Source organism: Chiloscyllium punctatum, chromosome 33 (genome assembly GCF_047496795.1).
Source record: "Chiloscyllium punctatum isolate Juve2018m chromosome 33, sChiPun1.3, whole genome shotgun sequence".
Classification (NCBI taxonomy): Eukaryota; Metazoa; Chordata; class Chondrichthyes; order Orectolobiformes; family Hemiscylliidae; genus Chiloscyllium; species Chiloscyllium punctatum.
The window spans coordinates 26,040,431-26,066,426 of record NC_092771.1 but is presented as its reverse complement, the minus strand read 5'-3'; the positions used below and the strand labels follow the sequence as shown (position 1 = coordinate 26,066,426).

General features: G+C 43.5%; 1 protein-coding gene and 1 non-coding gene across 2 annotated transcripts; both read left to right on the top strand.

The window, feature by feature from the left end:
- The first annotated feature begins 4,213 nt into the window (after nucleotides 1-4,213).
- Nucleotides 4,214-17,326, top strand: LOC140458596 (uncharacterized protein CFAP97D2-like). The gene is made up of 5 exons (XM_072553351.1): nucleotides 4,214-4,312; nucleotides 4,811-4,891; nucleotides 7,697-7,815; nucleotides 9,759-9,942; nucleotides 15,419-17,326. The coding sequence occupies exons 1-5, from the start codon at nucleotides 4,220-4,222 to the stop codon at nucleotides 15,500-15,502; spliced, it is 561 nt and encodes a 186-aa protein (XP_072409452.1). The 5' UTR covers nucleotides 4,214-4,219; the 3' UTR covers nucleotides 15,503-17,326.
- A 4,908-nt stretch (nucleotides 17,327-22,234) lies between these two features.
- Nucleotides 22,235-22,307, top strand: trnar-ccu (transfer RNA arginine (anticodon CCU)). Its single transcript has one exon. It is a non-coding gene; the product is annotated as a tRNA-Arg (tRNA).
- The last annotated feature ends 3,689 nt before the right edge of the window (nucleotides 22,308-25,996 follow it).

The following is a 25,996-nucleotide window of genomic DNA, read 5'->3' as shown; positions in this document are numbered from 1 at the left end:
AGTCTTCTGAATGCAGTGAATATAGTCCAAAGCTATCCAGTCTCTCTTCATATGTGGCTCCTACCATCTCAGGAATCAGTCTGATCAACCTTCCTTGGGCTCCTTACATAGCCTGAACATACTTCCTCAGATAAGGAAACCAAAACAGAATACAATATTCCAGGTGTGGCCTAACTGAGGCCCTACACAATTGCAGCAAGACATTCTGCTGCTGTACTCTAATCATCTTGCTATTGTTATGGATCAGGCCAGACCCCCTTATAATATTTTAAGAAGGTATCCTAGACCCTAACTTTTCTGGTTTTAAGCAGATTTCTGAGATGTTTTTGATGTAGGGGAGAGTGGCTAGGGTTTCTGGACATGTTTTGTCTGCTTGTTTGGGTTTGTTGCTGAGAAATTGGTGGACTGTGTTCATTGGGTACCCGCTCTTTTTTTTAATACAAGTCCAATTTCAGAAATGACTGCCAGACTACTCAGACCCCTTGGCATCATGGTAGCCCACAAACCCACCAACACACTAAAACAGCAGCTAATGAATTTGAAAGACCCTATACAGACAATGAGCAAAACTAAAGTCATTTACAAAATACCGTGCAAGGACTGTAACAAACACTATATTGGACTAACAGACAGAAAACTAGCCACCAGGATACATGAACACTAACTAGCCACAAAAAGACATGACCCTCTCTCACTAGTATCCTCACACATGTATGAGAAAAGACACCACTTCGATTAGGACAACACATCCATCCTCGGACAATCCAAACAAAGACATGCACGAGAATTCCTAGAAGCAGGGCATTCTAACTGGAACTCTATCAACGAACACATTGAGTTAGACCCCATCTACCACCCCCTGAGAAAAGGAACAGGAAGTGACTTCACCACAGGAAATGACATCACCAACCCAAAGAAATCCAAACTTATAAATAGCAAGCAGGAATTTTCAGCAATGCTTCGCGTGAGGCCCACTGAAAATGTTACCTAGTAAGGTAATGAAACGTCTGGAAATGAACCTCCAAGCTCAGCGAGCAAACTTATATCCAATAATATAGCTATTTGAAAACCCAACCAACACAGACATGCAATTTAACAAAGAGCTGTTCTGATTTCCTGCAACATCCCATAACACTCCCTTGGAAAAAAGGTAATTTCAAACACAGATTCTTACATGAGAGATGTCAGAGAGAGAGAGGATCAGCAGGGAGCTGATTCTTTGGGTCCCCAGCTAATAACTTGACCCAGCAGCTTCAAAGAGTCTGCTGGCTAAAACCAAACCAGAAAAAAACCCTGAACTGGGAGAACTGGCTATCCCCTTTCATTGTATAAGTGTTTTTAAAAAAACTTAAAAGCCTTCTCAAGTTGATATTTCGAGACATATGAGAACCTTTACCTATATAATCCCTTTTGGAAAAAGCAAGGACAACATAACCTTGTTAAAGGAGCAGCATTGTCACACTGTGAAGGTCAACATGCCATTTGCCTTCTTCACTATGTGCTGTACCTACATACTTACTTTCATAAAATGGGGTACAAGGACATCAAAGTCTTGTTACACCTCCTTCTTTCCCAATCTATTGCCATTCAGATAATAATTTGCCTTCCTGTTTTTGCTACAAATATAGAAAACCTCACATTTTTCCATATTATATTTCACCTGCCATGCATTTTCCACTCAATCAATTTGTCAAAATTACACTGAGGCATCGCTGCATCCTCCTCAAAGCTCACCCTCCCACAGAACCTTGTGTTGAAAGGGAGTCCTATAGACTCACAGAAAAAATTCTCCTCGTCTCTGTCTTAAATGGGAGAACTCTTATTTTGATACTTTGTCCCCTCATTCAAGTCTTTCCCACAAGCAGAAACATCTTTTCAGCATCCACACTGGCAAATTCTCTCAGCATCTTATATGCTTCAATAAGTTTCATTTGTCTAAACCCAAATGGATACAGGCCCAAGATTAGAATGGTGCTGGAAAAGCACAGCAGATCAGGCAGCATCCGAGGAGCAGGAAAATCAACGTTTCGGCCAAAAGCCCTTCATCAGGAATGAGGGGCTATCATTCCTGATGAAGGGCTTTTGCCCGAAACATCGATTTTCCTGCTCCTCAGATGCCGCCTGAACTGCTGTGCTTTTCCAGCACCACTCTAATCTTGACTCTGATCTCCAGCATCTGCAGTCCTCACTTTCACCTGGATACAGGCCCAGTCTGTCAAACTTTTTATCATTAGACGTATCGTATAGAATCACACAGCTGGAGTGTTGCCCTAGGCATCCTGGCTGATGTTTATCCCTCAGCCAGCATTACAGAAGAAAGATTTTCTATTTATGGGATCTTACTATTCACAACTCACTTATTCCATTCATTATAGCAGTTTTACCAACAACTACTTCATTAGTTTTAATGAGATGATGATGAAAGATGTGAAATAAATACAATATTTTCCTTCATTATGATTGTCCCTTAAAAAACTTTGAAATAGTCCAGCAAGTCATATGGCTGGAAAACACCCACTGTAAGGTGAGATAGTAAATGCCCCCATCATTCAAATCCTGAAACAGGTAACAAAGGACAAAATGAGGGAAAATGAATTTAATCATTTGTGCTCTTTTTGGACTCTGGTCAACGGCCTGTTGATTTTTAATTCCTTGGAATCCCTGGTTGCTCTGGTGATATTATAAACTGTGAAGTACTTCAGTACATGAGGAACCATTAGTAAAAGTGCAACAAGTATCTTAGAAACAGACTGAACAAAAAAAAACAGAAGAATATTTACTCTGGGTCCTAGCACCAGCTGGTGTAGAATCTAGAATGCAAGTTGTCAGTGCAGAAGACAAAGACGCAATGGAGGCAAAAAAGAAGTTCAAGAATAATATACTAATAACTATTCAAATGTCCATGCCTGGACATTCTGTGGCCTTCTGGGATGGAATTCTTTGTGAAAAATCCGTAGAACTCTCAGAAGTTTGGAAGGGCCTTGTGGCTTTCATTCAGCAAGAGGCATAGCATGTTCCAACTTGTGCATCTCTTCTGTCTGTACCCAGACTCTCTGGGTTGTGGTTTGCAGGCATAGTCGTGGATTCACCCTGATCTCATCAGCAGACTCCTGTCGCTAAATTTCCAGGGTGCATTGGTGGTTGGCAATGGGCTACCTAGGGACTCCTCACATAGACATCTTAAATAGACACTGTTGTACCAGAATAACCTCCAGAAATTATAGGCCATTTTGGTGAAATCCAAATGCATTATGTTATTGGACTCAAAATGTTAACTCTGTTTCTATCTCTCCACAGATGCTACTGGGCTTGCTGAATTTCTTCAACACTTTCTGTTTTATTTCAGATCTCCAGCATCCATAGTAAAGTGTAGAGTTATAGAATTGTACAATACAGAAACATACCCTTTCGTCAAACTCGTCAATGCTAACCAGATATTCTAAATTAATCTGGTCCCATTTGCTAACATTTGGCCCAGAACTCTCTAAACCCTTCCTATTGGTACACCCATCCAGATGCCTTTTAAGTGTTGTAATTGTACCAGCCTCCGCCACTTTCTCTAACAGCTCCATATATGCACCATCCTATGCATGAAAACGTTGCCTCTTCGGTCCCTTTTATATTTTTCCCCTCTCATCTTAAACTTATGCCATTTAGTTTTGGACTCCCCTAGCCTGGGAAAAAGACTTTAGCTGTTCACACTACCCATGCCCTTCATGATTTTATAAATCTCTGTAAGGTCACCCCTTAGCCTCCAATGCTCCAGGGAAAGTTGTCCCAACCTATTCAGCCTCTCCCTATAGCCCTAACCTGCAAAAACCTTTTAAGTCTTTTCTGAGTTCTTTCAAGTTTAACAACATCTTTCCTATAGCAGGGGGATCAGAATTGAACATTGTGTTCCAGTATTATGCCTTTGTGTTGCTTTATTGCTGTTGGATTAAAAATGAGAGGTTTTATTTACTTGAACTCTCCTCTTCACCTCAGCTAACATCTATGACCTCCCTCCAATGAAAATGGAGTGAAGTTAAAAGGTTTTGCTGTGTATGCAAAATGAATTTGTCTGCCTCCACACACAAATTCAGACACAGCAAGGCACTAGGACCCAGGAAAAGGAGCTCAGTGTGGAGTAATGTTCTGACTCACTGGTCAGCATATCCATTTTGATCTACTTAGTAACTCAACTCTCTAGGATCACATTCACCTCTCTAGATATTTGAAGATGCATCGAGCTTATCAAACCATCATTCCAACCAGCAACAAGTACCTACAACAGAAATGGGACAAGAATGATTATCAAAGGCACAGGACAAAGGTTGTGTCAAACATTCTCAAAAATTTAAATATTGTTTTAAAATGACATGTCAATTTTTTCTTATATCATGTTACTAGTGTGTTTTTGAACTCTGGGAAGGATTTTGCAGTTTATCAATATCATATGAGCAGCACTCATCCAGGCAAAGTGCAGAGTAAGTGAGGACTGCAGATGCTGGAGATCAGAGCTGAAAAATGTGTTGCTGGAAAAGCGCAGCAGGTCAGGCAGCATCAAAGGAGCAGGAGAATCGACGTTTCGGGCATAAGCCCTTCTTCAGGAATCTTCAATTCTCCTGCTCCTTTGATGCTGCCTGACCTGCTGCGCTTTTCCAGCAACACATTTTTCAGCTCTTCAAAGTGCAGAGTAATCCAGCACACACTCCATCTTCCACTCCGGTACATTGAGCAACAGAAACCGTTTCTAACCGAAAGTTGGATTTGAAGCCTGCTTCTTTGTGAAATGTCTGACAGTATAATTATTAGTATGCTCAATCCACAGGTGCAAAAGGCAACCACAGTTGTGGATACAAGGGGACCTCAGACTCCTGCTCATCTTCAAGTCAAGCTAAAAAAACTGCAGGTATAAATGTGCAACTTTATTTCAAATTCAGTCTTGGATGGTGAACAGCAATAGTAGGTGAGCATTCACTCTGGATTTGGAGAGGGTGCAGAGAAGGTTTACGAGGATGTTGCCTGGTATAAAAGGTGCTAGCTATAAAGAGAGGTTGAGTAGGTTAGGATTGTTTCCATTAGAAAAGAGGAGATTGAGGTCTACAAAATCATGAAGGGTATAGACAGGGTCGACAGAGATAGGCTTTTTCCCAGGGTGAAGGATTCAATAGTGAGAGGTCACGCTTTCAAGGTGAGAGGTGAAAAATTTAAGGGGGATACATGCGGCAAGTACTTTACACAGAGGGTGGTAGGTGCCTGTAACGCGTTGCCAGCAGTGGTGGTAGAGGCAGGCACAGTAGATTCATTTAAGATGCGTCTGGACAGATGCATGAGTAGGTGGGGAGCAGGGGGATACAGATGCTTAGGAATTGGATGACAGGTTTAGACAGTGGATTTGGATCGACTCAGGCTTGGAGGGCTGAAGGGCCTGCTCCTGGGCTGTAAATTTTCTTTGTTCTTCTTTGCCACTGCCTCTCCTTTAAGGTCAACTAATCACAAAACAGCAGCTGATGGAATTTAAATTCTGTTCATTAATTTTAGAATTGTAAAGTCACTCTCAGTCTTTGCACAAGCCAACAAAGAATTTGATTGAGCTTTTTGAGTTCTCCCCGTGTCTGCGCGGGTTTCCTCCGGGTGCTCCGGTTTCCTCCCACAGTCCAAAGATGTGCAGGTCAGGTGAATTGGCCATGCTAAATTGCCCGTAGTGTTAGGTAAGGGGTAAATGTAGGGGTATGGGTGGGTTGCGCGTCGGTGTGGACTTGTTGGGCCGAAGGGCCTGTTTCCACACTGTAATGTAATCTTATGTAAGACGTAATAAAGAGGATTGACGAGGGCAGAGCAGTGGACGTGATCTATATGGACTCCAGTAAGGTGTTCGACAAGGTTTCCCATGGGAGACTGGTTAGCAAGGTTAGATCTCATGGAATACAGGGAAAACTAGCCATTTGGATACAAAACTGTCTCAAAGGTAGAAGACAGAGGGTGATGATGGAGGGTTGTTTTTCAGACTGGAGGCCTGTGACCAATGGAGTGCCACAAGGATCGGTGCTGGGTCCACTACTTTTCGTGATTTATATAAATGATTTGGATGTGAGCATAAGATGTACAGTTAGTATCTTTGCTGATGACACCAAAATTGGACATGTAGTGGACAGTGAAGAAGGTTACTTCAGATTAAAACTGGATCTTGACCAGATGGGCCAATGGGCTGAGAAGTGGCAGATGGAATTTAATTTAGATAAATGTGAGGTGCTGCACTTTGGGAAAGCAAATCTTAGCAGGACTTATGCACTTAATGGTAAGGTCCTAGGGAGTGTTGCTGAACAAAGAGACCTTGGAGTGCAGGTTCACAGCTCCTTGAAAGTGGAGTCGCAGGTAGATAGGATAGTGAAGAAGGCGTTTGGTATGCTTTCCCTTATTGGTCAGAGTAATGAGTACAGGAGTTGGGAGGTTATGTTGCGACTGTACAGGACATTGGTTAGGCCACTGCAAGGATATTGTGAAACTTGAAAGGGTTCAGAAAAGATTTACAAGGATGTTGCCAAGATTGGAGGATTTGAGCTTAATTAGGCCGGGGTTGTTTCTCTGGAGCGTCAGAGGCTGAGGGGTGACTTTATAGAGGTTTATAAAATCATGAGGGGCATGGATAGGATAAATAGACAAAATCTTTTCCCTGGGGTGGGGAAGTCCTGAACTAGAGGACATAGGTTTAGGGTGAGAGGGGAAGGATAAAAAAGGGACCTAAAGGGCAACTTTTTCACTCAGGGGGTGGTACTTGTATGGAATGAGCTGTCAGAGGAAGTAGTGGAGGCTAGTACAGTTGCAACATTTAAAAGGTATCTGGATGGGTATATGAATGGGAAGGGTTTGAAGGGATATGGACTGGGTGCCGGCAGGTGGGACTAGATTGAGTTGGGATATCTGGATGGCATGGACAAGTTGGACCGAAGGGTCTGTTTCCGTGCTGTACATATCTGTGATTCTATGACTGTTGGTATCTCTCTGTATTAAAGCAAGATAATTGCTATTGATAGCTTGAGGGACACCACTCTACAGCAAGTACAGAAAAAATCAAAGAGTTTGGACTCCAAAACTAGCAGAGCAGTACAGGGATTGTACTGTTGCTATCACTAAGCATTACTCTCTAGGTATCCGATCAACTGAGCTCAGAGACCTGGGTTCCAGAGATGTGATCTTGCTCCAATAGCTACCTAATGAAGGAGCAGCACTCCAAAAGTTTGTATTTCCAAATAAACTTGTTGGACTATAACCCGGTGTTGTATGATTTTTAACTATGAAACTATTACTGATTGCTGTAAAAACCCATCAGTTTCAATAATGTCCTTTAGGGAAGGAAATCTGCCATGCTTACCTGGTCCAGCCTACATGTTACCCCAGACCCACAACAATGTGATTGACTCTTAACTGCCTTCTAAAGTGGCCCAGCAAACAATCCGTTCAAGGGCAGTTTGGAATGGCAGTGTGGCAACACCCACACTCTCCAAGGAAAGTCTTTGACCAATTAGTCCATAGGTTGGAGGTCAGATTGGGGAATGGAACAAGGTCTACACACAGAAACAAAGTCTCACTGAGTTTGTACTTTGTGCTGAATGTTATATTTTGTTGGTGAGTTCAGCAATAATTAACTGCAATGACTACGACTACAGAGAATCCAGATGCACCAATCATTAACAATTGCATGTTCTTTATTCAGCTAGAGAAAGAACGTTTGGCTATTATCAGAAGAGACAACCAGATTCTTTCTTGCAAACTGTCTGAAATTATGAGTTCCGGTGGGACTGTAGACAATTGGAATAACTACACAAATAAAAGGTATGGAAGTTAGGAGCATATAGAAAAAGCTTAAGATTTCAGTGCTTGATTTTATGTTTGATCTCAACATAAGCTTCCTACCACATAATTCCACCTCCACAATATCACGCTTGCCTCAACTTATCTGCTGCTAAAACCCTCATTCATGTCTTTGTTACCTCTAGAATTGACAATGCACTTCTGGCTAACCTTCCACATTCTACCCTCTGCAATCCTGAGATCAGCCAACATTCCGATACCTTAGCTCACACCAATCCCTTCCCATATCACTCTGGTGCCCACTGATGTGCAATGGTGCTCAGGTAAGCAACACCCTCCTTGTTTTCAAATTATCTGAGGTCTCATTCCCCAGCTATCTCTGTAATCCCCTCCAGCTCCACAGCCCTCTGAGGTAACTGTATCCTAGCAGTACTGGTCTCTTGGGCATTCTCAATTTTCACAACTCCACCATTGCAGACGTATTTTGCATATTTCCATTCAAAGTATAAACAATGTCAGAGGATAAAAAGCTAGATTCGAATCTCCTGGTGTGTGGTATGGGACTGATTGTGCTAAGCTAATCATGGAGAAAGTGAGGACTAGGACCAGCCTGGGTTCAAGTATTACTGTGCTGTGAAGGTCACAGTCAAAGAACTATGCCTAAGCCACACTTCTGTTGGAGGTTAAGGGTGTCCTTCATTCTGAGTGTTGGAAGTCAGTGAGCTAGCAAGCCAGGGAAAGGGAAACAGAACAACAAATGGGCTCTCTCTCAATCTGAATGCTGGAATCAGGTCAAAAGGATTGAGAACAACAGAATCTCAACCAAACTGCAAAACTAAGGGTCATGAGACTGACTATTCAATCACCAATGTCAACACGACCAGTAATTTCCATTGCAATAGCAACAACATTCAACTATCTCCTTTTTGCAAACAATTCAATCTCTGATTCCATTTTTTAATCTTTTGCCTTTTTGCACTGAAGCCTCTTATTATCTGTAGCTACATGTATCGCATTTCTAATTCTTCTCATGTTGAGCAATTTCGCACAAACATTCAGGCTCTATTAATAGATGATTCGACCAGGTTGGGGTGAATATAGGAGGGGAGCCAGTTCAATCCTCCTCTCCTGGGAATCTAAAGATTTTAGGGCACCCCATCTGGAACTGTCACAAACTGGAGAACCCTGGCCACTGCCTGTGTGTAACCCAGTGAATTTGGATATGGTACACTTCCCCTCTCCCAAGAGAACATAGTGATGAGGTGGAGGTGCCAGGATTCAGTTGTTGCTGATGGAGCCTTGTCGACTTTCTGAAATGCATTCTGTGGCAAGGATTTAATGGGAAATGGTAACCTAGCCACCAGCTGAAAGTCAGAATCCCACGTCAGCCACTTCCCTGGGATTCTTGGCTCCATTCCACATGGTTCCAGCAATTAATTGCCCAAAGGCACGGCGTTTTTGCTGCTTTTTGAGGTCGGATGACTTGCCTCCAGGGATTGTGGCCAGTTAGAAATCCAACAGCTCTTCAATCACTCTAGTGTCACCGGGAGGATGCTCATTGCTGGAACTGCATTCCTTTGGATCCAGGGATCTTGTTACCCTTTCATCCTTGTACATTTTCACTTGTGATCCTGATTGTTTGTCACGTTCCTGCATCCCTTCTGCCCCTTAATTTTCTGGGATACTTTGTTTCATCTTAAATATGTTAGGTGACACTAAGGTCTTGGGTTGGTCTTTAGATGGCCAGATCACCAGGTCACATAGCCCACTCCTGATAAAATACCACCAGAGACAGCTAGACTGCATTCCCTGCCACCCTACCCGATTTTATGGATTTTATGGACCCCACTTGGGATGATTGAGATCAAACACCTTGTCCCTGAAGTGTCACCACTTTCTCATTTAGTCTTTATCTTATTTTTACTGCTTTGATGTTGTTCCTGAGCTGATATCTCTCCATGCAGTCTAAATGCGGAGAAGCATCAGAGGAAGCTCAAACAGATACAGCAGGAGAACCAAGCCATGCTACGCCGCATCACACATTGCCAGTCGGAATATAGATGCAGTAGACTGGATGAGGAGTGGGAGAAAGTGCAGAGACTGCAAAATCACATTGCACGCTATCCACGTGGCCTAAAAACTGAGCAGGTGAGACAGACATTGAGTGAGAATGTGGAAGTTTGCTCCCAAAAGGGTAAGGCTGAGACAACCCAGCATTGAGGGAGGCTTAAAGTGTACATGAGGGATCTGCTGATGCGGGGACAGATGAAAAAGGAGGATGCAGTTAGGCCTTTAGCCTGCAAATACTGTACAAATGGTGAGAGCTGAAGATTCTATAGCAGGTTAAGAGAGAGAAGAAAGTGAGATTCTGAATTCCAAGGTTGTATCATGAAATGGTTATATCACAGAAGGAGGCCATTGCATTTCTGCTGGTTTGCTGCAGGAGCAACTCCCTAAGTCCCACTCCGCTGCCCTTCCCCTGTCAACCCTGCAAATATTTTTTTCTCCAGATAACTATCCAATTCTCTTTTGAAAGGTATTGCTGCTTGCAAGTTCCTGCAGTACAAGAAATGACTGCTGTGTTCTCTATATTACAACAGAGACCAAACTTAGTACTTCATTGGCTTTGAGACATCTGGTGGTTGTGAATATCAATCTTTTAAAAATATATTGTTTCATGGGAAGTGGGTGTCCACTGGATAGGCCAACATTTATGGGCACATCCCTAATTGCCCGCAAGAAGATAGTCTGGTTGTATAGCTCAAGTGGAAATCCTGCAACTTTAATAGCAGCTAGCAAAAGGTGTTAGTTAGATATAGTTCCATATTTATATTTTCATTGTTCAGGCCTTCCTTGACTAGGATAATTCCAGATACATGTCTCTCACATCTAAACATGATGGTTGGAGTAGAAAGCATCAATGTATCTGAGGTCAGGTTTGTTAGGTGAAAGAGGTAATGTTGTCAAGGGAAACAAGGCTAGAATGCGATGGGAAAGTTAGAGTGGGACAGATTCTTGTGGCTGGAGTCTGTCTGTGGTTTCAACATTTGCTAACACTCGGGTCTTGTCCATTTCCACTTGGTCAGCTTGTCTGACTGTTACTTATGGCCTTCCACCTCTGAGAGTTGCCAAAAATTTGAATGGCTGGCAGTACATAGGGCACAGCAGCGCCACTGGGAGCAGCAGCCATTGCTGGGATCACATTCAGTCCCAAAGCAGGCATTCAGCAGTACAGAAAGAAAAAAACTGCAGATGCTGCAATCCAAAGTAGATAGGCAGGAGGCTGGAAGAACACAGCAAGCCAAGCACACATCCCGGTGCACTTAACATTAAGTTCTCCAATTTCAAATATCCTCCCACCTCATCCTCTTCCCAGCCCCTCCCTGTCCCCCTCCTTTCCACTGCTTCCTGCCACCAACCGGATTCATTCCTCCCATTGACCAACCAGATCATACCATCTACCGGTCTTCACCTATCCCCAATTCACCACCATAGGGAAGTGAGGTGAGCTCTGACGGTGCAGAGCAACTGTAAAGGAGACACCCCTCCCCTCACTTGACTGGCCACCAACCCAACAGGACTGCACACTTGGTATGGGCCTATCCCAACCTAGCTAAAATCCCAGTGGTGGTCAGAGGGGTGCTCAGTAAGGGCTTAAATTTGCCCACAGGTAGGTGGACTTCCCAAAGCCTCCCTTGCCATTGGTAAAGTTGGTGTGGGGGCAGGCCTGGCAGGTGTCAGAAAATCCAATTTTCTGGAATGTTTCCCATGGATTACAGTCAGTGGGCAGAATCCTGTGAAGTGACCAAAGGCACTTAGGGAGCAAGAAGCAAAAGATCAGCTTTTTGGCAGCAGTAAGGCTGCTAGGTATGAGGTTGATAGTTAACTGAAGCCTACTTGTGCTTCCCGATGGTTAGCAACGGGAACCTCTTTTTAACACATTAGCTTGTCATGCATACTCACTGAAATATAACTTCACTCGATTAGAATTAGAATTAGCATTATTGTCACATGTACTCAAATGGGAACAGTGAAAAGTTTACAAGTCACCACTTACAGTGCCATCTTAGTTACAAAGGTACCTAGTACAGAATCTTAAGTACAAATTCTTCAGGAAAAAAAATAGAAAAATAAAGAAATAAATTGTTCCTTTATGTAGCAAAGAAAAACATGTTACCAGGTTGTTTCCTGGGCTGGAGAGTTTTAGTCATAGAGTCATAGAGATGTACAGCATGGAAACAGACCCTTCGGTCCAACTCGTCCGTGCCGACCAGATATCCCAACCCAATCTAGTCCCACCGGCCAGCACCTGGCCCATACTTCTCCAAACCCTTCCTATTCATATGCCCATCCAGATGCCTTTTAAATGTTGCATTTGTACTAGCCTCCACCATTTCCTCTGGCAGCTCATTCCAGACACGTACCGCCCTCTGAGTGAAAAAGTTGCTTCTTGGGTCTTTTTTATATCTTTCCCCTCTCACCCTAAACTATGCCCTCTAGTTCTGGACTCCCCCACCCCAGAGAAAAGACTTTGCCTGTTTACCCTATCCATGCCCCTCATGATTATATAAATCTCTATAAGGTTACCTCGCAGCCTCCGATGCTCCATGGAAAACAGCCCTATCCTATTCAACCTCTCCAAATAGCTCAAATCCTCCAACCCTGGCAACATCCTTGTAAATCTTTTCTAAACCCTTTCAAGTTTCACAAAATCTTTCTGATAGGAAGGAGACCAGAACTGCACGCAATATTGCAACAGTGGCCTAACCAATGTCCTGTACAGCCGCAACATGACCTCCCAACTCCTGTACTCAATACTCTGACCAATAAGGGAAAGCATACCAAACGCCTTCTTCACTATCCTATCTACCTGTGACTCCACTTTCAAGGAGCTGTGAACCTGCACTCCAAGGTCTCTTTGTTCAGCAACATTCCCTAGGACCTGACCACTAAGTGTATAAGTCCTGCTAAGATTTGCTTTCCCAAAATGCAGCACCTCACATTTATCTAAATTAAACTCCATCTGCCATTTCTCAGCCCATTGGCCCATCTGGTCAAGATCCAATTTTGGTGTCATCAGCAAACTTACTAACTGTACCTCTTATTTTCCCATCCAAATCATTTATGTAAATGATGAAAAGTAGTGGACCCAGCACCAATCCTTGTGGCACTCCACTGGTCACAGGCCTCCAGTCTGAAAAACAACCCTCCACCACCACCAGTTGGAGCCAGTTCTAGCCAAATGGCTAGGTCTCCTTGTATTCCATGAGATCTAACCTTGCTCACCAGTCTCCCATGGGGAACCTTGTCAAATACCTTACTGAAGTCCATACAGATCATATCTACTGCTCTGCCCTCATCAATCCTCTTTGTTCATGAAGAGAGATTGAACACATTGAGGTTGATTTCCTTGGAGCAGAGGAGACTGAAGGGGAACATGATGGAGATTAATAAAAGTTTGAGGGGCAAATACAGGTTGGACAGGAAGGAACTCATTCCCTTTGCTGGAGGAATAAATGACCAGGAGCATAGATTTAAGGTAAAGGACAGCAGGCTTACAGGGGATGTGAGGAAAAGATTTTTCACTGAGAGAGAGGGTGACGGGAATCTGAAACTCACTGTAAGGATGGTGAAGGCAGAAACCCTCATGACATTTAAGAAATATTCAATTGCGCACCTATGATGCCAAGATAGACAAGGCTATAAGCCAAATGCTGGAAAATGGAATGAGAACAGTGAAGAGCTTGAGTTTGACTGATGCAGACGAAATGGGCTATTGACCTCTGTGACTCTACCTGCACTCAGATTCACAACTGGTAAAGATGTCATGTAAAGGATGAGTTACTCTTTGTGGATGCATTTGGATTGAATAGGAGTTTTGTTTTTGTTGAGGGAGCTTTGTTCGACTAGCAGAGAGGAAGCATTAAGCACATAAGAAGGAGGAACAGACCATGCCTGATTGAATGTGGGAGGGGTTTGGTGGCCTTACAAAAACCCATCCGGAACAGACTGAAATCCCTAGGGGAAGTCAATGTCAGTGGATGGATAGGTCTATCATGAGTTTGGGGAGAACAAAGGCCATGCAGGAAAGGTCAAAGATGAAGGCCTGAGTGTTGAGAGTCACAGAGGAAGGTTGAAGATGATAGGGGGAAGGTGGATGATGATGATTGGCAGGTTAAGGATAAGGGTACTGCTGGGCCATATCTGTTAGGCTGCGGGGAGATCAACCAATGGTGACAGGGCAGAGACCCATGGTAAGTCATAGTTAGTGTGTGGGTTAAGGATTGTTGAAGGCAGAACAGGGGAAATGGAGAGACACATCTGATTGTCGCCACATTCTTGCCAGAATGAGGCCCTGCCCCCACAAGACCTCTTCATCTTTCTCTGGAAACAGTGCTGAGTAACTGCCAACAGAAACTCCTCACAAACAGGTAATGAATGCCATTTGAACTCAGTGTCCCAATCTTTCAAGGTCAAGGTGGGGCCTTTTCCTGGCAAATGAGTGGATGGGGCCCATGGCTTGTCATATCTAATTGGCTGGCCACTGCAGGTATGGGCATGGCTGGGGTCTGTGCCTCAGAGTGCCACACATTTCTGTTTCCACCTTTGGATATGTCAACAGGAGACAAAGATTCCACCCAATGAACGTTTGACAAAACAACCCTAAGGTATAACAACTGTCCAGAAACAAGGCACTCAAATGGTAAAAGAAATGATTTTTTAATATATTCATGGGAAATGGGCATCACTGACAAGACCAGCTTTTATTGCCCATCTCTAATTGCCCTTTAACTGAGCGCTAGGGTTATTAAGAGTCAACCACTTTGCTGAAGGCTGGAGTCACACGTAGGTTAGATTTCCTCCACTAAAGGACATTAGTGAACCAGATAGGTTCATACAACTGGCAATGGTCGCAAGGTCACACTTTGCCACCAGCTGTGGTTGGATTCAATCTCATTACCCCAGAGCTTTATCCTGGACCTCTGCTGCATTCTAGAGTTTTCAAGGTGATTAGAATGTGAAATGCACTGCCTGGGTGTATGATGGAGGTAGATTCAACATTGGTTTCAAAAACCAATTTAATTATTATATGAAGAGTTATTATAATGAATTATTATATTTGCAGAGTTATGATGAGAAATGGAATTGGCTAAGCTCCCCTCACAAACTGCCAGTCCAAATAAAGAGGGCAAAATAGTCTCCTCCTGCAATATTGTTGTAAGTGCTCAACTGGACTTGAACCCATGACCCTTGCAGCAGAAATAACAATACTATGATTGGAGCTATAACTGCACCCTTCTGTAGAAAGGTTTTGAAATTATTACTGGTTGAAACACAATCTTACTTTTAAAATCATACTTGACAATCTAAGCAGTGATTTGTGGGGCTATGAGGCTTGAGCAGAGTCACTGACATTAATTGGAAGGCTCTTCCAAAGAAACATAATGGGCCAAATGGCATCTTTCTGTGCATTGTCATCCTCTGATTCCATCTTACAATTGTACATAATGAAATGATGCAATTACTCCAGCAACAAATCTTATGGCTCTTTGGCATATAAAGTATATAAACGTATTTGGGATGAATCTGTATTGTGAAGAAAAATCTCTGCCTTTCCCCACAGAAGTATCAAAAGAAGATTCATGATGGAGGATTTGGAGGCTCAATGAGCAACAACTTTATGATGAAGTCCACTGAGGAGGAATAGCAGCAAAACAGCAATCCTTTGGAGAAATGCCTTGGACAAAGAAATATCTCACACCCCCTTTTCACCATGTTTCACCGAATCATCGAATCATATCACTCAGAAAGATTTCTTCTCAAATCCCCTCACATCTTAACCTAAATATAAGCCGTCAAAGCAGATGTAGTCTGAGTCTGCTCTCTTAATTCTGGCTGATCTGTGAACACTCAACTCCACTTTCCTGCCTTTCCCCCATGATTCTTGATTCCCTTTCTGATTAAAAATCTGACTATCTCGGCCTTGAATGTACTTAATGACCCAACCTCTACAGCCCTCTGCAGTAACAAACTTGAAGATACACTCCACTCTGTGAAAAAAACTCACCTCTTAAATGTGTGACACCTTACTCTGAGATTATGCTGTCTGGTCCTAATCTTTCCCACAGGGAAAACAACCCTATCAGGACCCCTCAGACTCTTGCATATACCAATAAAATTATGACTAATTCTTCTAAATTCCAATAAATGTGATTTCAACCCACTCAACCTTTCCTCAAAAGAAAATTCTCCACACTTGGGATCAACTTCATGAACCTTTTCTAGACTGCCTCCAATACACTATATTTTTCATAAAATATAGGAACTAAAACTGTTCACAGTATTCCAAGTGTGGTCTGACTAAAGCTCTGTATAGTTTTAGAAAAATCTCCCTATTTTTATACTCCACTCCCTTTGAAATAAAAAACCAACAGACTATTTGCCTTCCCTATTCCCTGCTGAACTTGGATGCTGTCTTTTTGTGATTTCAATTAATCTATATGGTGTAGATGCAGGCCATTTGATCCATCAACTCCCTCTGATCAGCATCCCATCCAGACTCACCCCATTACTCTATCTCTGTAACCCTGCATTTCCCATGGCTAATCCACCCAGCCTGTACATCTTTGGATTGTGGGAGGAAACTGGAGAACCTAGCGTAAAGCCACACAGACGTGGGGTGAATGTGCAAACTCCACACAGACGATTACCCAAGGCTGGAATCAAACCTGGTTCCGTGTCACTGTGACGCAGCAGTCCTATCCACTGACTCACCATGCTGGCCAAATTCAAAAGGACTCTCTAACCCCTCTGCGCTGCAGATTTCTGCAGTATTCCCCATGCTAAATAACATTCAACTTCTTTATTCTTTTACCAAAGTGCATAAACCTCACAATTCCCCACATTGATATTCCACCTGCCAGGTTTGGTTTGTATCACTGTGTGGATTCTTTGTATCATCCTCACTACTTGCCTTAACCAATTTTTGTATCATCAAACTTCCTTCATCCAAATCATTAATATATATGATAAATAATTGTGGCTAGATCTGGAATTCCTATTCCATTGGTTACAGGTTTCCATCCTGTAATTCTCAATCTTCTATGAAGTTAGCTAATCCCTTACCCATACTAATAGATTAGATTCCGTACAGCGTAGAAACAGGCCCTTCGGCCCAACAAGTCCACACCGACCCTCTGAAGAGTAACCCACCCAGACCCATTTCCCTCTGACTAATGCACCTAACACTATGGGCAATTTAAGCATAGCCAATTCACCTGTCCTGCACATCTTTGGACTGTGGGAGGAAACCAAAGCGCTTGGAGAAAACCCACGCAGATACGGGGAGAACATTGCCTGAGGCTGGAATCAAACCTGGGACCCTGGTGCTGTAAGGAAGCAGTGCTAACCACTGAGCCACCCTGTTGCCCACCATTTGTGCTTATCTTACTAAGGAGCCTCATATGCAGTAGCTTGTTGATTACCTTTTGGAAATCCATATATATTATATTTATTGATTATCCTTTGTCTATCCTGCTTGTTACCTCTTCAATGAACTATAATAAATTTGTTAGGCATGATTTTCACTTCATGAAGCCATGTTGACTCTTCCTTGGTTATGCAAACCTTCAATTGAGGGGAATAGAGCCTTCTTCTTCACTAGCAAACCCTTCTTAATTTTTTAGTTACATTTCTCCTTGGCTTTGTATGTTTTAAAGAAAACAACCACAGCCTATACAATCAAAACTCTCCACCCTTAGAGATAGTACCCTCTCTAGCTCAATCACAGGTGGAATTTAATACCCACACCTGGTTGGATGTCTGGTGGCAGGGGTACTTAATCCCTAGTTGGGAGGGTGTCAGGAGGCAACCTCCCCTCTGTCCTAATTATAGAGTCATAGAGTTGTACAGCACGGAAACACACCCTTCTGTCAAACCCGTCCATGCCAACTAGATATCCGAAATTAATTTAGTTCTATTTGCCAACATTTGGCTCATATCCCTCTAAACCCTTCCTATTCATGTACCCATCCAAATGCCTTTTAAATGTTCTGATTGTACCAGCCTCCACCACTTCCTCTGGCAGTTTGTTCCATGCACGCATCACCATCTGTGTGAAAAAGTTGCCCCTTAGGTCCCTTTTATATCTTTCCTTTCTCACCTTAAACCTATTCCATCTAATTTTGGACTTCCCCACCCCTGGGAAAAAGTCCTTGGCTATTCACCCTATCCATGCCCCTCATGATGGGCGGCACGGTGGCACAGTGGTTAGCACTGCTGCCTCGCAGCGCCGGAGACTCAGGTTCAATTCCCGCCTCAGGCGACTGACTGTGTGGAGTTTGCACGTTCTCCCCGTGTCTGCGTGGGTTTCCTCCGGGTGCTCCGGTTTCCTCCCACAGTCCAAAGATGTGCAGGTCAGGTGAATTGGCCATGCTAAATTGCCCGTAGTGTTAGGTAAGGGGTAGATGTGGATGTAGATGTAGGGGTATGGGTGGGTTACGCTTCGCCGGGGCGGTGTGGACTTGTTGGGCCGGAGGGCCTGTTTCCACACTGTAAGTAATCTAAATCTAAATGATTTTATAAACTTCTATAAGGTCACCCCTCAGCCTCTGATACTCTCAGGAAAATAGTCCCAGCCTATTCAGCCTCTCCAGCTTCTCCCTCTATCTCAAACTCTCCAATCCCGGCAACATCCTTGTAAATCCTTTCTGCACACTCAAGTTTCACGACATCTTTCCGATGGCAGGGAGACCAGAATTGAATGTGGTATTCCAAATAGTGGCCTAACCACTATTCTGTACAGCTGCAACATGACATCCCATCTCCTAAACTCAACGCACTGATTAATAAAGGCAAGTCTACCATACACCTTCATCACTACCCTGTCTACCTGCAACTCCACTTTCAAGAAACTATGAAATTGTAACCCGATGTTACTCTCGCATGGTCCTCCCATATCACTGTCAATTGAGGCCTATGAATGAAAAAAATTGATGCCTGCTAAGGGTCCCCTCCCACCACAGCTCGTACTTACTCAGTGGTGGGCAGGGGTTTTGCAATGCAAGAAGTTCAAAAGCAAATCCTATCAGTGTTGCTTGTGAGCTTCCAGTGAAGTGGGTGTGAGGGCCCCTGTTCAAAGGTACTCAGTGCCTGATTGAGTGGCCTGGCATCAGGAAGCATGGGAGGCTGGGAATCCCACAACCCCTATTATGCCAACATTCACTGTGATCTTGATCCTGGATCTTTGGTGGATATAGCACTGGCAGCAGCCACCATGTCCCCAGTGGTGCTGCTGAGCAAGCCCCAGCTTTCCAGCTTCTGATTGTCCGACTGCTCTTGGGCTTGGTGGGGGGGTGCAGGGGAGGGATTTCAAGAGCATTGGTTCTGGGAAAAGCCTAGGCCTTTTTTAAAGGAGATGACATGGGCTTCTCAGCAGCTCTGTGTCTGACAAGTGAGATCTGTGTAACCACCATTAAACACAGCCCCACACAATTCACATGTTTCTTATAGTTAGTGAATTGCAAGCTGTACTGTGGCTGTAACCCAGTGCTTTCTACAATTCTAGCATCACCTCACAGCTCTTACACCCTATGCCTTGGTTAATGCCTTCTTGATCACCTTGTCTACCTGGCCAGAGTTCTGATTCCAACATGCCTGTTCCCCTCCACCTCTCACTATCCCCACTGTTTATTGTATAATTCTGTGCCCAATTGCATGATCTCACACTACTCCAGACTTACTTGAAATTGTTCTGCCCAACTTTGCAAGATTTTAGGGTGCACATTATTTTTAATTGTAAATCACTTTAGATTATACACTTTGCTGGAGAGAGCCAATCTAATGTTTAGTCATGGTTAGTTCATAAAACCATTTCATACAAAAATGCTCTCACAGGTTTCACTGAATTAGGTTTATCATAAAAAATACAAAGGAAATAATGTTTGATAGAAACAGCAGTTTTCAGCCTATCCATATTGCAATGCCAGTTTTGTAACACTAATTGACTAGGTAAAAGTCTCTTGCTTTGTCCTGTTGCCATATGTTCTTCTGTCTTTGGTTTTTTTTCAAAAACTCAGGCCTTATTAAATACCTTTCTTTTGGCTCCATAAGCGATCTGTTTAGCAAGCAGAACTTGAACCTGAGCCTTTAAGCTTACAAATCAGGAGCACTATCACAGTGTCTTATGAGCTGCTAGTCCCAGAACATAATCAAAAGCATCCTGAACTCAAATTGGCTTATTAATGCAATTATTATTAATTTTTTACGAACAGAGCTTGGTCAATTTTGATTGGTAAAACAATATTTGCCTGATTCCTCGTTGGTTTATTTAAAAGTATGGTCATGTAATGATATGACTTCCTACCGTCTCCTGACTGATTCTTTCACATTAATTAATTTGCCTGACAAGATTCTTTCAAATGGAGTATCTCTGGGGTGCAAGCTGCCTCCCCATGGATAAAGACTTTAAAATTAATCTTGATCAATTGGGTCAACGGGCTCAGAAGTGGCAGGTGGAGTTTAATTTGGATAAATACAAGGTATTTTGGTTTTTTGGTAAATATTTTGGAAAAACAAGGACACAGTTACTGGTAGGCCCTAAGTAGTGTTGGACAACACTGAGACCTAGGGGCTCAGGTACAAAATTCTTTGACATTTGTGTCACAGGTAGGCAGAGTGATTAAGAAGGCATTTAGCATGCTTGCCTTCGCTGGTCAGACCTTTGAGTATACGAGTTGGGATGTTATACTGAAGTTGTACCGACCTTTTCTGGAGTACTGTGTCCAGTTCTCACATTCTGCCGTAGGAAGGATATTATTACATTGGAGAGGGTTCAGAAGAGATTTACCAGGATGTTGCCGGGATTGCAGGTGTGAGTTATAAAAATAGGCTGGTTAGGCTGGGACTTTTTAACTGGATTATAGGAGGTTGAAGGGTGACCTTACAGAGAATTATGAAATCCTGAGGGGCATCGATAAGGATCTTTTCCCTAAGGTAGGGGAGTTCAAAACTAAGTGGCATATTTTTAAGGTGGGGGGAGAAGGTTTTGAAAAGGACATGAGGGGAAACCTTTTTACACAGAGAGTGGTTCATTCGTGGAATGAATTGCTAGAGGAAGCAGTGGATGCAGGTACAGTTACAAAGTTTTTTTTAATAGATGTAGAATCTCTACAGTGTGTAAACAGGCCCCTTAGCCCAACAAGTCCACACCAACCCTCCAAAGAGCAACCCACCCAGAGTAGTACACCTAACCTACACATCCCTGAATACTATGGGCAATCTAGCATGGCCAACTCACCTAAGCCTGCATATCCCTGGACTGTGGGAGTAAACCCATGCAGACACAGAGAGAATGTGCAAATTCCACACAGATAATTGCCCAAGGCAGGAATTGAACCCAACCACTGAGCCATCATAATTTGAAATGCTTTTAGATAATTATGTGTATAGGAAAGATTGGGAGGGATAAGGACCAAGTGCAAGTGGGTCAGGCTAGTATAGTTTGTGAACATAGTCAGCATGGACTAGTTGGACCGACAGGACTGTTTCCATGCTGTATGTCTCTATGACTCTATTTTACAACCTTATGCTTTTTATGTCTGCTCGTCCCTGTCAGCTCACCAATTCTGTAGATCTTTACTGAGAGAAGATGGCACCAATCAACAATGTCTGCTTAGAGTATCATGTATTGGCATCACTTCCTAGAGATTAACGAAAAGATGTGGGTGTCACTGGCTATGCCATCATTTATTGCCCATCCCTTAATTGCCCAGAAGGCAGTAAAGAGTCAATAACATTGCTGTTGGTCTGGAGCCACATGCTGGCAGGGTCTGGTCAGGACAGCAGCTTCCTTCCCTAAAGGACATTAGTGATCCAAAATGATATCTATGAATGTTCGACGAAACCTATCAACATTCTTTAACTACAAGGGCAATGTTTGACAGTATTTTGACCAAACATTGATGCCTGAAACAAATTAAGGTTCAACATAGCTGTACAAATTAATACTAGCAGGTCTGTTACATATTTAAAGTTCCTATTTGAAATATAGCTATGCCTTTGAGTTTACCTCAAGAATTTTACTTCAAAGCATTCTCATTGTATTAGTGTAAGTTTCCGTTGGCCTAGTCATAAAACAGTAATAACACAATATACCTTACTTTTGACCTGGTTCATATGGTTTCTTTTCTCCAGAAACTGTTGACTAACGATAATTAAATAGAATATAATTAATTCTTCACTTGCTTAAACAAGTTAAATTGTTGAAAAATAACTCAATCCTACACATTGGTGTCTACAACTTTCTTGGTACTGTAGTTTCCTCTCTGGCTAACACCACATTGATAATATGTAGTAAATTTTTTACTAGAGTCTTTCAGACTTTCTCATTACCTTTTCTGCTCAGCCTACATTAGGTCTGTGTTGTCCCACTATTTCCATAGCCCCAATGGCCTAATGGATAAGGCACTGGCCTCCTCAGCCAGGGATTATGGGTTCAAGTCCCATCTGGGGTGTGTTTTTTTTGTGTTGAGGAGAAATTATGCAAATTTTCTCAAGAATGTAGAAGATTAAGGGTGACCTGATATTAACAGGAACAGATAGTGTAGCTAAACCATTTCCACTGGTTGGTGATTCTAGATCCATTGTCTGCGAATTAGGGCAAACCGTTCAGGAGAGATGTTAGGCAGCACTTAGATACACAAAGGGTGGTAGATGTTTGGAACTCTCACAAATGGCAGTTGATGCTGGATCAGTTGTTAATTTTAAAACTGAGTTAGGTACATTTTTGTTAAGCCAATATATACAGGGATATGAGCCAAAGGCAGGTATTTGGAGTTAGGCTACAGATCACCTGAAAGTGAATGGTGGAACAGGCTTAACAGCTGAATGATCTACTCCTATGTTCCTGTGTTGGATGTCAGGAGAAGTTCAGTACCAGAGGCTAAACTACATTAAATGAGACAGATCTCCATTCAACTTAACACAAGATTGATGAGTGTTTGATATGGGTTTGCTTCATGATGTTTTAACCCACCAGCAGGACAGACTCAGCAGAGTGGTGGATAATTACACAGCTCACTGGAGGAGGAGGCTCAATGATGGAAGAGCCCAGCAATTCAGTGCAAACGTTAAGGCTGAAGCATTTGCAGCAATCTTCAGCCAGAAGTGCTGAGTAGATGATCCATGTCAGCCTCCTCCATTGGTCTCTAATGATGCTTGTTTTCAGTCAATTCAATTCAGTCCACATGAAAACAAGAATTGGTTGGAGACATTGAATTCTGCAAGGCTATGAGCCCTGACAACATTATGACAGTTGTACTGAAGACTTGTGCTCCAGAATGTGCCGCTCCCCTAGCCAAGCTGTTCTCCAGAACAGTTCTAACACTGGAAACTTTCCAATAATGTGGAAAATTACCCAGGTATGTCCAGCACACAAAAAGCAGGACAAATCTAACCCTGTCAATTCCCAACTCATCAGTCTACTGTTGATCATCAGTAAAGTGATGGAAGATGTCATAAATAGTGCTTCCAAGCAGCACCTGCTCAGCAATAACCTATATGGATGGGTATATGAATAGGAAGGGTTTAAAGGGATATGGGCCAAATGGGATTAGATTAGGTTAGTATATGTGGTCGGTATGCACAAATTGGACTAAAGGATCTATTTCCATGTTGTACATCTCTCTGACTCTATGCCTCTATAACCTACTCAGTGATACCCAGTTTGGGTTCTGCCAGGGCCACTCAGCTCCTGACCTCACTACAGCCTTGGTTCAAACATGGACAAAAGAGCTGAATTCCACAAGTGAGGTGAGAATGACAGCCATCGACATCAAGACCATATGAGTGTGGCATCAAGGAGCCCTAGCCAAACTGGAATCAATGGGAATCAGAGGGCAAACTCTCTGTTGATTGGAGTCATACCTGGCACATAGGAAGATGGTTGTAGTGGTTGGAGATCAGTCATCTTAGCTCCAGGACATCTCTGCGGGGGTTCCTCAGGGTAGTGTCCTAGGCCTAACCATCTTCAGCTCCTTCATCACTGACATTCCCTCCATCATAAGGTCAGAAGTGGGAATATTTGCTGATGATTGCAGCATTCAAGACTCCTCAGATACTAAAGCAGTCCATGTTCAAATGCAACAAGATCTAGACACTATCCAGGCTTGAGCTGATAAGTGGCAAGTAACATTTGCGCCATATAAATGCCACGTAGCAACTTCTCCAATAACAGACAATCTAACCATCATCTCTCGATTTTTATTGGTGTTACCATCACTGAGTCCCCCACTATCAAATGTCTTGGAGTTATCATTTCCTCCTGCAACATGTATGAGGTGAGGGATGCCATGGACGTCCCTGCTGATTACACTTGCAGGAAGTGCACCCATCTCCAGCTCCTCCAAGACCGTGTTAGGGAACTGGAGCTGGAGTTGGATGAACTTCGGATCATTCGGGAGGCAGAGGGGGTCATAGATCGGAGCTATAGGGAAGTAGTAACTCCAAAGATGGCAGATAGATGGGTGACAGTGAGGGGGACTGGGAGGAAGCAGCCAGTGCAGGGACCCCCTGTGGTCGTTCCCCTCAAGAACAAGTATACCGTTTTGGATACTTGTGGGGGGGACGACTTACCAGGGGTAAGTAACGGGGCTCAGGCCTCTGGCACGGAGCCTGTCCCCGCTACTCAGAAGGGAAGGGTGGAGAAGAGCAGAGCAATAATAATTGGGGACTCGATAGTTCGGGGCACAGATAGGCGGTTTTGTGGGAACGAGAGAGACTCACGTTTGGTATGTTGCCTCCCAGGTGCAAGGGTACGTGATGTCTCTGATCGTGTTTTCCGGGTCCTTAAGGGGGAGGGGGAGCAGCCTGAAGTCGTGGTCCATATTGGCACCAATGACATAGGTAGGAGGAGTGCTGAGGATGTTAGACAGGCTTTTAGGGAGCTAGGTTGGAAGCTCAGAGTTAGAACGAACAGAGTTGTTGTCTCTGGTTTGTTACCCGTGCCACATGATAGAGAGTCGAGGTTTAGGGAGAGAGAACAGTTAAATGCGTGGCTACAGGGATGGTGCAGGAGGGAGGGATTTCGGTACTTGGATAACTGGGGTTCTTTCTGGGGAAGGTGGGACCTCTATAAACAGGATGGTCTGCACCTGAACCTGAGGGGCACCAGTATCCTTGGGGGGAGGTTTGCTAGTGCTCTTGGGGGGGGTTTAAACTAACTCTGCAGGGGCATGGGAACCCAGACTGTAGCTTTAGGGTGCAGGACCTGGAGTGTAGGGAGGTTAGGAATATGGCATCAATCTTAAAGGAGGGTGCCTGTAAACAGAAGAGTGGCTTGAAGTGTGTATACTTTAATGCCAGAAGTATACGAAATAAGGTAGGTGAACTCGCAGCGTGGGTTGGTACCTGGGACTTCGATGTTGTGGCTATTACGGAGACGTGGCTAGATCAGGGACAGGATTGGCTGTTGCAGGTTCCAGGGTTTAAATGTTTTAGTAGGGTCAGAGGTGGGGGTAAAAGGGGGGGGGGTGTGGCTTTGCTTGTCAAAGATAGTATTACAGCGGTGGAAAGGAAGATGGACGAAGATTTGCCATCTGAGGTAGTTTGGGTTGAGGTTAGGAATAGGAGAGGTGAGGTCACCCTGTTAGGAGTCTTTTACAGGCCTCCTAATAGTCCTAGAATCGTTGAAGAAAGGATTGCGAAGATGATTCAGGAGAAGAGTGACAGTAATAGGGTGATTGTTATGGGAGACTTTAACTTTCCTGATATTGATTGGGAAAGCTATAGCTCAAGTTCGTTAGATGGGTCAGTGTTTGTGCAATGTGTGCAGGAGAGTTTCCTGACACAATATGTAGATAAGCCAACAAGAGGTGAGGCCATACTGGATTTGGTTCTGGGTAACGAACCAGGCCAGGTATTAGAACTAGAGGTAGGCGAGCACTTTGGGGACAGTGACCACAATTCGGTGATTTTTACTCTAGTGATGGAGAGGGATAGGTGTGTACTACAGGGCAAGAGTTATAGCTGGGGGCAGGGAAATTATGATGCGTTGAGGCATGACTTAGGATGTGTGGATTGGAAAAGTAGATTCCAAGGCAAGAGCGTAATTGATATGTGGAACTTGTTCAAGGAGCAACTATTGAGTGTCCTTGATAAGTACGTACCGATCAGGCAGGGAGGAAAGGGTCGTGTGAGGGAGCCG